Raw genomic sequence first — 12156 nt, 5'->3', positions numbered from 1 at the left:
TTTGTCCGACGTGTCTATTAATCGTGAAAAGGAAATTCTTATCGAGTCTGACAATGGCAATTACGAATATTATTACTAATTTTAATTGGAAATTTTTTGTTTCAGGTTCGGGATCTGGTTGAGAGGTGCACCTGCCCTACCCAGTTCCCTATGATCCGTGTATCCGAGGGAAAGTATCGAATTGGAGACACAAAAGTGTTGATTTTCGTGCGAATTCTACGAAGTCACGTTATGGTGCGAGTCGGTGGAGGCTGGGACACCCTCAGTCACTATCTGGACAAACATGACCCGTGTCGATGCAGAACCTGTAAGTAAACCCTTACATTTTACCGCATTATACGAGAACTTTGTTTTGCTCAGCATGGTCATCATTAAAAAGAAAGACATTTTTTTTCAAAGATGTCTAGCCTATAGAAATTCATATTCTATGGATATTAATTTAAAATGACGTTTAGTGACGCGTTCAGGTTCTTTGAAAAAGAAAAAAAAACGGCAGAAAAATATCGATCGTGTTCGATTGTGTAATCACCTGTTCAGCGTCGCATGTGTACCCATCCATTTTTCCATTCTTTTTTTCCATCATTGCAGCGCATCGCTCGATGATCTCAGCGAAGTTGATTCAAAAGGCTGGAGGGTCCTTCGACCTTGGCAGCGCGCAGGTGCATTACGAAAGGTGAGTAATTTTCTGCTTCTAAGGTGTCATTTATCTGTCCGCAGTCATTCATTCCGTCGAGATTTTCTATCGCCTGTTCGAGATAGCACGATGCACGAGCCTCGGGAAATTATATGGAGCGTTGAAAGGAAAGACTTCGAGTTTCAGAAAATCTTTCTTGTATTTAAACTAACAATTTATACATTAACATTTTTGACGCGTACTTTTCTAACAATTGATCGTATAGAGGAGGCAGGCAAAATATGCTTAGAAGGGCCAAAGACCGCTATAATAAATTGAAATGTTAATTATTTAATAAAGTGGACTCGCGTTTAGTGGCCAACTAGCATAATTGCCTGGTCCAATTAGTTAAGAAAGAAACGTGATGCTGATCCGCAGATCACCTCCTAGAACTCGGCGAAGTTCGGCGTCTAGCGTCGGTTCTTGCGCCGGTGGTATACAGAATCAGCCGTCGACGCAGCTGCACGCGGCCAGAAGCGTTTCCAGCAATCGTTCCCGATCGCCCACGCCTCACCAGCCAGCAGCCGGCAAACAACAGACGAACGACGAGCAGAGGAAGATCAATCGGTCGAGGAGTCCCACGCCACAGAGGAAATTCCTCGCCAGTCCGAGCCACCAGCCTGTCGATTTCGGGAAACAACGATCGAGATCGCCCACCCCGAAGGCGCAACAGTTCAGATCGAACAGCCCTGCGACGAAAGGGGAACACGCGAGGATCGGATACAGCGTCGTTGATTCGCCCAGCAGAAGTTTGAACGAGGATGCCCGCTCGCCGACCCATCATGGAAGGCATCAGGAAATTAAGGTAAGCGATGAGTTACTTGGCTGTTGTAGATCAGGCCAGGTATAGATCGGTGATAGAATATTTTTAAATTGACCGGTTGTTCTCCGATCTGTTCTGCAGGATGCAAGGAAAGATCTCCAGCAGGAAAATCGCGCGAAAACTGCCCTGTCCGAGGAATTCACGAAACGATACGTGGTAGAGGGTGGCGTGGCTCGAAGGGCGGTAGAGAAAGACGACACGCCGAAGTACGAGCCGACGATCTATAATTACAAGTGTCGCGAAGATTCCAGCAGTCGTAGTCCAACTCCTAGCCCTCCGGCAATCAAGGAGGAGCCGGTGTTGGAGAACTTCGGCAAAGACGTGACGAGTAACGCGCATTACAGCAGCAAATCTCCTCACGGCGATGGAGAACATTCGGACAATTGTAGCGAGATGTCCGACGAGGGTTATCGAAGTTTGGGAGCCGTCCAGCCACCCAGCAGCAACGGAAATCCTGGAACGTGCACGCAGGGCTCGCCCACGGTTGCCGATTGTCAAAGTGAGCGCTGTTTGTCACATTTTTTCTTTTTCTTTCATTTTTTATTTTCGTCGCCTCCAATCGTGGCGATCTCATTCGTTCCTTTGGACCTTTTCGCGGCTTGATTTATGGTCAACGGGTGTTGCGTGGGCTCTCGATGGTTCTTACGTGAATATTGCGTTGTAATATTGGTTAAGTTAACCGATGTAGCAGGCTGCGTGTACCTCTTAAGCATAGATGGTCACGTTCCACCTTTGATTTACAGGATGATGCTTTCTTTTTTTGCCACCAAAGTGTTCATCTTCTATTTTAAAGTCACAGGCTATTTGATATCGGGTACTCAACATTGAATAATCGGTATTCGAGTATCAAGGAATAAAATTGAGCAAGGAGATATTAAATTATGACAAAAGTAGTTACATTTTCATTTTAACGACTTTCCATACCCATTAAATGTTGCTCGACGCAGCAATTAAAATCTAGAGTCACCGCGTCCGTGTCTCGTTTCATAACGAACGAGAGACTCGTCGGGTGTTTGCGATCGGAGACAAGTGAAATCGTCTCAAGATCGCGATAATCGCATCCCGCTGCGGAGAAAACGCATAAATACTCGCGACGTTTCGATCAAAGCCAGTCATTCAGTTTAATATGCACACGGTAACAGGGGGTGGATGTCGCGATCGCGGGGAAGAAGGGGACGAACAAACGGGGTATTGTGCGGTTCCTCTTGTGTTTCTCGTTCCCTCGTCGATCGATCCCTTCACAGCCTCTTTTCACGTTTTTTCTTATTCACTTTCTAGCCTGGCCTACTTTGAACAACCACTCGTGGGTGTTGCCGAAACATTTTGCCGTGAAATTGATTTTTCCTTGCCTCTAGAGTTCGTCATCGCGTTTGTCGAAGGCCAATCGATTCGCGGCCGGTATTATCGTCCCGTCTAGCACGAATTTTCACGAGTTTCGGTCGTTAGATTTTCATTTTATTTATTCGCGTGACCGAAGATCGCGTATGTCAAGTGCGTGGAACGCGCGCACCGGGCTATATTCGAAGCAAAGCGTGTAAGCGTTATCGAGGATCGACCGCTGGCGATTGTTCCGAGGACAGGTTGTTGTTGAAGATCGCCCACGCTCCGGCACAAATACTCACACGTGTACGTACGGTTCCCCTCCTCCGTGGAATACTTCGGAACCAGCTAAATGTCAGGCCAACCTGTATACTCGCCTCCATAACGTGTATGTTCGTGTAGTTTGAATATTAATGAGTTATAGGGTGGTCCAAAATGTTGGGAAACAGTGGTCTGTGGAAAGTTCTTAATGTCACCGAGACCAAACTACTGCTTCCGATCGATATCGAGTACCGACCGTTCCTTGTTGAGTACCAATCAAGTGAATCTACCTTCTTAAAAATTATATCATTCGTTGAACGATGCACGATATTACCTTGGAATCTTTTCATTTTATACAAAACGTTTCCTTCCACAATGAACGAGTTTTACATGCCAAAATTCGATTTGGCAACGTACCATCGATGCTACGTCCCATTAAGATGCACCCCGTGATTCCGAACTGGTTCTCCTGATTTAAAACGCGTTTATGTCCCTCTAATTGGCCATGACTTCGCCAATAACTTTTTACGCTCAATAAACTTACAATGTAATCGTTTTTCTACTTGCGCATGGATAATTCAACTAAAGAGATTATGTAACCGAGCTGAACGATGCAGCCCACCCTCTGCAAACTGGTAGACGTTAAGAACGATCTGTAACATCGTATAAAATCACTCGGAACGATCAGCTTGCAACTTTCCAAGCATCTTTGGCCGTTTCAAACATCCTTCAACCTTTTCAAACAACGTCAAACATCGATGCCGGTCGTCCTTATCCAAAACGCGCGATTGTCATCCAATCTGCTTACGTAATCCGTGTTACACAATCAAGCATTCGCATAGTTTTCGCATGCAATCGCGTTGAAATGTCAAGCGAAGCGTTCTTTCAAGTTTACTCGAGTGGATTTCGCTCGGCCGATTTAGGATTCGACGATCCTTCGACGGGCCCGAAGACATCTCCCGTTTTAGCACACTGCGTGGGCAAGCTGAAGGAACGGGACGAGTCGAGATGATAATCGAACCTTTTAGCTTCTCGTATCGCGCTTTCGATTCGTCGAATCGCGCATACACGTCGTCTCGAGAGCATCGAGGTTAATTGCCTTCGCCTGACGTCTCTGTTTTCATTTCCAGATTATTACACTTTCGACTTCTGCTTTGCCTTTTATAAAAGAGTCGAATTCTAACGTATCTCTACTTCTTATGTTTGAAATTATCAATTCACTTTCAACCAGCACTCCTGTTGCCTCCGGTTCTCCAGCAATCGATTAACTTTGATGTTGCAGAGCAACCCGCGAAGCCCGATCAAGAGGAAAGATCTTGCGTAGAGACAGAAAGCATCGAGACCGGCCTACGAAAGACTCGAATAGGTCCAGCGAGTCCTCTGCGCAATTCACCGTCCAGAAGCGTAGCCTCCTCCTCTGGTGACCGGACTCCACGCGCGGGTTCCATAGTCCGCGAGAACAGCAACGTGTCCAGAGCTTCTTCAGGCAGCAGGACGCCAAGGGACAGTAACTCCAGCCCGGAAGGAAGTCCTTTGAAACGAGGTGCAATCCGGAACAGTCTTCGCAAGCCTCCAACAGGTAGCTTGAGCAAGGCATCGTCACCGGTACCAAAGTGCTGTCAGTCTCCGGTGAGCGGTAGCAATACCTGGAACGGTAGACAGGCTAAGCAAAGGCCTAGCATCCAGTCGGACACATTTCTGAATCCTCAGGGATCAGCCACGTGCACCACGACGCCCAGTTTCTCTAGGAAGAGCCCGGCCAGACAGAGTCTGCCCAGACAAAGTTCCAACGGTGTCCAGTACGACAGAAACGGGCGAAGGATCAAGCCATCCACCGGGTCCCTTCAGTCGTCGCCTACCAAGGTAGCGAATCCTCTGTTAGAACAGATCCTTCAGAAGGTGGGCCATCTGCAAGACGAGCGCGAGGTGGTGCTGAAGCTGCAGGACCTACTGAGGGACTACCAGTCGCACGGGACCGGCGATGCCAACATGGAGTTCACCAGGGCGTGGATAGACGGTAATGGTACGGTAGCGTTGCCACAGGACAATCAAATGGCGGCTAGTCCTCGGAAGGACCCGAAAGCCGCCTCGGAAAGGGGTGGATTCTCGAGGATACCCGCGCCGGTGTACAAAAGGCCCATGTCCGTCGCGTCGGACAGCGTGTGAAGCTTCGCCGGGTGGGTAGACTGTAAAGGTGTTCGCGTAAACGCGTCGATGCTTAACCTGCGCGTACATCGGGTTCTCAACGTCGCGACGTCCTCGATCTCAGCGATCTTTGACCAGGGGGTTTGTCGATGATCACGGTGACACGCGAGGGGTGGACTGAACGCGTTCCAGTTAGAAGGAACTAATTAGACTGTTTTGGAATTGAGGGTGCTTAATTGATTTAAGTGACACTTTAGAGATAGGTGGAGTTGATACACCTTGGGCCTATTAAGGGATGGCGGTTCAAATCGAGCTTACCAACTAACATATAACACTCCCAGAAAGTAAGTAATAATACTGTCTAGGTGCACTAGGTGTTCACGAAGTGGCCTAAGTCCGCATTCCCCTCAAACCTCGCGAACGTTCAAACGACCCACAACTATTTTCCACGTAGAGCAGATTATTTTTCTCTGATAACGTAGCGAATCGAGTTAGATTGCCGATGAAAAGAGTCCACCTTTCCGCGGGATCGCAGATCGAAGGCGTCCGATTCGAGGGAAACTTAACGGGCCTTAACGGTGCACGGGGTGAAATCAGTTAGCGGAAAGCTCGTAGGAGTGACGCGTATATCGGGGTGGTGCTTGGATGGTGCTGAACGAGGTATAACGTTCGTGATGCGAGTAAGACTGTATGTGAGGTGAGCGATATAAAAAAAAAAATGGAAAGATGGCAGGTAGGTAAAGAGAAGTAGACTCGTCTCGTCGACGGACGATTTCAATTGGCGAACGTACACAGGGAATTTCGTGCAGGCAATTAGCTGGTGCCGGTGTCTTGCGTTAATGGCTTCCCAATCGATTTGCTTCCAGTCAGTTAATTGCACCCCGGCTGACAGCTCGTCGATTGATCCGAGACGAGAGATTACACCTTGCAACGTGGACACACACGCGACCTGTGCTCGGTTCTCTCTTGCCGCGACGCTTTGCGTGATCGATAGCTCCTTTCATTTTTTTCTTTTTCATCTCGATGACTTTTCATGTTTTCCTTTTGCTCGTGAATGGGTTAAGTGTGATTCTTCAATGTTAAACGGAGACTGAATTATTGATTGATAAATCGGACTGAACGGTGTTTGGTGTGAATGTTAAGAGGTGCAGGTATGATTGAAAGATTCTTTTTTCTCTAATTATCTAGTTGCTTGTTACTTGGTACTAATTTTTTAAACAACCAAAAGAAAAGCAGCATTTGATCACAGGAGAGTTTGAAAGGGTAACGCGTGTTCGCGATTTTCTTAGCTCGGTAGCATCACGATCGACGAGCGTAAATCTCGATCCCTCGACGACGATCGTTTCCCCGACGCAGAAGGTCGTCGAGGGATCGACGAGAATTTTGAGTATCGCAGTCAGAATTTCTATGTTCGAACGTTTGCGAGGGTCAGCCTGACCAAGGCTGACCGACAGAAATTATTTATTTTATATAGTCTATCGGTTGTATTTATTGAAGACGATTTATTTACGCGTTGCGAGTTCGCTCGATGAAGGAAAGAGAAACGACGACGAGAAGCGGAATGATAGATCCTTGTTTAGGATTCGACTAGGAGACAACTAAAAAGGAGATTCGGTAGGAATTTCTTCGTGACGAAAAATCAAATTAACCCCTGAAAAAAATTAAGAAAAACAGACTGCATTAATTATTGTAGATAGTGACGTGTCGATGCAAAACGCCATTCCAATGTTTCACTGTTTTTTATACCAAACGCGAGTGTAGCGGCATTTTTTATCAAGTGTCCTGCGGCAGCTGGCGTTTCCGGCGGGACCTCGTGATCCTTTTGCAATTTTTCGAAAAAAGAAAAGGGATGAGAACATTTCGTAGATTTTCTAGATAAACGATACGGTAGATTTTTTAGGAAAAGAATACTTTTTATTCTCTTGAATACAAAATCCTTCCAAAATCACTCGCGCGAACGTAACCTGGCAAATGTAAAAGGTAGGAAATGTCGAGCAACTATTTTTTATAACTGTGTTCTCTAGAGATACTTGTTCGCGTGTGGCCTAAACGTAATCTCAACCTATCGACGTCCCGCCAGCGAAGCCACTTCTGCTTGTTACGAATTAAGAGGTACACTTCCGTCAGGGAAGCAGAGAAAAGAGGTTTATTTTGTTGACGAGATCGTAACGCGAAACGAACAAACAAAAACAAAAAAGGAAAAATAAAATGAAATACAGAAAAAATAGCGAGAACGAAATTATTTTTTAGTGAGACGAATTAGGTGATCTTCCGGCTAGTTTTTGTGGCCTCTGTGCCGTTCGAACGAAGCGTGGATTCTTTTTTTTTTAGTTCTCTATGTACTCGATGTACCTTCGATGAACCTTTGGATAATCAAAATTCAAATTCGACAAAGCGCGATCTTCCCTAGACGGAGGAACGTTCGAATAGCTTGACAAAATGAATAGATAAAAAAGAAATGGTAGAAAGAGGCTACAATCTATACCGGAAGATTGGTTACAAAATTGCTCGTAGATTTCACGTTTGGAGGGATGGGTGGGAGGGTAAACGCCCTCGTCTTTTTAAGCCTAAGCTTCGTAACCCCAGGCAGCTGCGGTTTTCATCCGCAACGACAAATAATAATACCGATGATTACCAATATTAATATTATTATTGCAAAGAATTGCAACTATTGCTATTATTATTATAATTACGATTATTATTATTATTATTGCGATGATTATTATTATTATCATTATTATCAATGCAATAATGATAATTGATTATTATTACGATTATTATACGCAACGTTGAGTATGTTATGTTATATCATTTTATCTACGAGAAGTTGTAAATTGAAAGAGACAAAAAAAAAACTTGCATTAAAAAGAAAAAAAATAATAAAAAGCTTTAACAGATATTAATAATTTCATTTTTCCTTTTTCAGATAACGTACCTGAATCCTTCCTGAAATGCATTCTTTTAAAATCTCCAACCCTGACTGCTTCGAGACCATCTTCTGGATCTCCTGGTACTTGGCTGCAAACGTAATTCCTATCATTTTATTAACAATTCCAACATTTCTAATCCTTATTAACTTTCAGTAACGCGTAGATCCCCACGATGATCCTATACCAACATGATACAATTGCACGAATGAGTGAAGATTATGCAAGAAACGAGTGAATAGATGACGGCTAGCCCTGTAAGAGCTTTTCAAAGGTTTCAGCGGACAACGGCGGTCTAAGCAGAGGTAAACACGCGATCATGTAAGTACGAGGTCCAACGGAGAACAGTGATCGGCGTCCTTGCCGCATATGGCGAGACGGCTCTCCTTCCTCGGACCGTGCCAGCAACGACCAACAATGGTCCACCACCGTGTGTCTGCACGTGTCCGTGAGTCAGCACGCGGCTCTTTCTCTGTGTTTCGCTTGCCTGCCTCCAGGAATCTCGGAAGGGGTCGTTTTTAAAATGGTTCAGCCGGCTAGATTTATGATAAGCCCTGGTAGCCTCGATAATAACACTGATTGACGATTCCCGCTGGTATCGCACAGGGTTGAAACAATGCATCGAGGATCAAAGAACGCTTTGCTCGATGATGACTTACGGTTAGGGCTGTTTTTGTAGTTACGTTCGCGTTTAAAATAGGGTGACGGGTATTGGGTCAAGGGAGTATTAGGGATTCTGGGTGTTTCGGATGTTGGTCATTAGGCGATGAAGGATTGACATATTAGATCTTCTGTTATTTTTAAATCTTTTATTCATCTACTGAACGTACAGAAAATTTACAGACTCCTTTCGTTAATCAACTATCTATTATCAACGTTAATTGTCCTTCGTCTAAGAAATTTAGAAAAAGGTGGTCGCAAACGCAGATCGCAGCTCGTCGTGCCTGTAATTCGCTTTTATCACTAGCCGATGTTGCGACAGCGATAAAATCTGGTCCGCAGCTGCGAATACCGTGGCGAATCGCTTGCAGCCGGTTCGCAAATTGTCGAAGCGAGGGCAACACACTGCTGAAATAATGACTGACAATTAGAAAATCCATTTAAATCGTCTTAATGATTCTCATTTAACGCGACGAACAGCATGCACGGTAAGAACGTATATACGTCGCCGTTCATTTCGCATTCTCTTCGTACTCTGGCCTGTTGCAGCCTCATGGAAATTGCATCGTACGTCCTATGTACACAAGATCCCGCGATGCATACCAGAGTTTTCGCGTTTCGTCGCGTTTCTCGATCTCGAGACCGGTTGCATGCTTAATTCCTGCTCTCGCAATAATCGTTTCGCGATTCAACCTGCCGTCTTCTTCCCTCGACAGCTAACGTATTTGCCTATACATCACAGGTGCTAATGATTTCAATAAACCACACGGTCGCGATGTCCATTAGAATTGAAAGCAATCACTGATACCACTAATAAACCAAGAATTTCAGAAACCGACAGATTTCTAAAAATCGATCCCGGGACAAAGACACACCCACGTCTTGCATAATACGCCCGAACGTTTATTCGAGATAAGTGAAACTCGCGTCGAAGATACTATTTCTGGCGAAATTTTCAAAGTGTCCCGATGATCGTCGCGTATGAAAATTGTGACGCAAATTCGGTCGGACTTGAGGTCATCGCCGCGAGAGCGTGGGAGTACTTTCACCTGGTCGGCTTAACCGTTTTATCACGGGCCAAGGGGGAGAAAAACGCGAAACATAATACACCGAGAGCCCGGTGCTCCTCCACCTCCGCGGTTGTCGACCATTAAAATTCCAAACGTTGACAAATTGTCTCGAGTAGGTACGCCGGTGATCCGTGGACCGTGAACGATACACCTTGCGTCGCGACTGCATTAATCACAATTATTCTATTTATTCTTCCATCCTTTGTACATTTGCTCGTCGCGTCTAGCTTCCGATAGATTTTTCTAAGTATCGATTCAGTTTTTTCCCGAGACGCATCGATATTCTCTGAAAATACGATTACTCATTTCGTAGACTGGCGAGAGTTAATTTATGGACGAGCCTAATAACATCGTTCCGGTACCGCCCCCCGGATCGCAAGAAAATCACCGGGTAAAGTGGCGTAACGGATATGATATATTAGCCAGTTAAGGGTTAAGATGTTCACCCGTTTTCTCGAGTAATATCGGACGACCACCGATAGACGTCCCTCGATCTTCTGCCTAGTGGGCGGCGTGCAGGTGCCTCCGGTTCCTCTTCTGACCCTGTAACAACCGCCTACGTCCTACCCTCGGGTAATCGTTGCACCTTCGGCAACGATCATCGAACAGTCGAGCTTTACGATCGGCGATCTTTTCTTTTCTCGCGTCGCGTTTTATGTTCCTTTGTGTTGCGTCCAGAATTGTTCCTGGAGGAATGTGGTTTTCATTGATGGAGACCTGAACGCTTCATTCTCGACGCGTTTAAACAAGGGATATTTTTGACGAAGGCAAAGTTTTAGAATTTGCATTGGTAGCTTAATTGGCGAACGTAGTGTGTCTTCGCATTACGTTACGAAAGCTGTTTATGGCTTCGATATTATGACATGCTGGGATTAGTTGGAGGTTGTATCGGGTTAGGTGGTATTTAAACAAAAGAGTATGGAGAAAGGCAACGATTTTCAGCTGGAAATCACAGCTGGTCACACCTCGAACGCCAGATGTGCCGCGCCGGCTGGACAGATATTGAAACCCGAGAAATATGCAAATAATAAGCGGTGAAACGTTGACCGATCCACATCGTGCTAGACACGCGGAAACACGCGAAATCATTGGGCGAGTCTGGTGGAAAAACGCTTCTCCCACGAGTCCGGTGGTAAATGTGAGTCGAAGCCGAGCCTCTGTTTAATATCGTAACACGTATATGTTTATTGCTGTTTACTGCGACTCGCGTGCATCGAATAGACAGGTTTGCGAAATGTCTATCGTGAGATTCAGCAAGCTATTTAGTCGTTTTCCCGACGCGTAATACCTTATCTTATCGCGAATGATTGATGCGAGGAAGCGTTAGTTTTAAAGCTTCTTCGCAGCCCGACCTAAGACAAACCGATGTCAACGACCGACTGTTAATCGACTTTACATGATAATAGGCTGAGAAATCGTGCCACGCTTGCCTCCTCGAGAAAGTTCGATTCAAGTCGATTACTCGAAGAAGCAAGACACTGCCTTGAAGACCTACGATAGTCACCCTAAAGCCTGCCATGCCGTGACTCGTTAACGACATAGGCTATCTTCCTATTCTACTCACAGTACCTTCCGTCATCGTCAATGATGATCAGACCGTTCGTAAAGGTATTTGAAATTTTCATATTTGCCAATGATCCATTTTAACACATTCAACGATCCAATCGAATTCAGTAAAAAATGAAGTGTCAGCAAGATTTTATTAACGAGCTGCGTGAGTCGCGATAATTTTCTCGGAAACGAGCTACCGTGTATGAAGTTTCTTTCATTCATAAAGTTAACACCGTCGTTGTCCATCGTGATTCGAAGTAAAATGGCCCAGCCGCTTGTCAAGCGGCACGATCGGTGGTTGTTTGCGATTTCGTAGACCTTCGTTCGAGCAAGGACCTCCAAGGCTGGCTGTTCTTTCGACCGATATGGCAAGCACGTAACCTACTACCAGCCTCATCCTTTACCGCCTGTCATCGACGACCCTGAAGTTCTCTGTTCTCCAAAGAACTCGTCTCTGTCCTTTGGAATTTCAACTATGGTTCCTTTCAAAGACTCCGGGAAAAGTCGTTCTAAAATAGCTACGATTTAATTCACTTCCTTTTGGCATGCTCTTCAGAAGAATTAGAGAATCGAATTTTTCAAAAGAACTTGAAGTTATCTAACGCGTGGCATAAAAGATAAGATATTTGACTGTATTTTTAAAGGAAGCCTGGGTATAGAATTTATCTTAATCTCGACGTTAAAAGTCAAATTGAAGATGATCGATTCACGCTTTCGTTGATGATG

At 45.2% G+C, this 12156-nt stretch overlaps 1 protein-coding gene across 2 annotated transcripts in view; it reads left to right on the top strand.

Annotated features, from left to right (window-relative positions):
• LOC114873716 (GAS2-like protein pickled eggs) overlaps positions 1-7412 on the top strand; it is a 41527-nt gene extending 34115 nt beyond the window's left edge. The window contains exons 5-9 of one of the 2 annotated variants that reach the window (XM_029182340.2): positions 106-307; positions 589-673; positions 1064-1478; positions 1578-1995; positions 4360-7412. In XM_029182340.2, the coding sequence (XP_029038173.1) occupies positions 106-307; positions 589-673; positions 1064-1478; positions 1578-1995; positions 4360-5243 (2004 nt within the window). In that variant the 3' untranslated portion in view covers positions 5244-7412. Of the gene's footprint in view, positions 1-105; positions 308-588; positions 674-1051; positions 1479-1577; positions 1996-4359 lie in introns of both variants that reach the window. The other variant, XM_029182338.2, reaches the window with a different exon arrangement.
• Positions 7413-12156: the final 4744 nt, after the last annotated feature.

The sequence above is a fragment of the Osmia bicornis genome, chromosome 8 (assembly GCF_907164935.1).
Source record: "Osmia bicornis bicornis chromosome 8, iOsmBic2.1, whole genome shotgun sequence".
Classification (NCBI taxonomy): domain Eukaryota; kingdom Metazoa; phylum Arthropoda; class Insecta; order Hymenoptera; family Megachilidae; genus Osmia; species Osmia bicornis.
The sequence above is the reverse complement of the archived record's forward strand: the minus strand, read 5'-3'. Positions and strand labels throughout refer to the sequence as shown.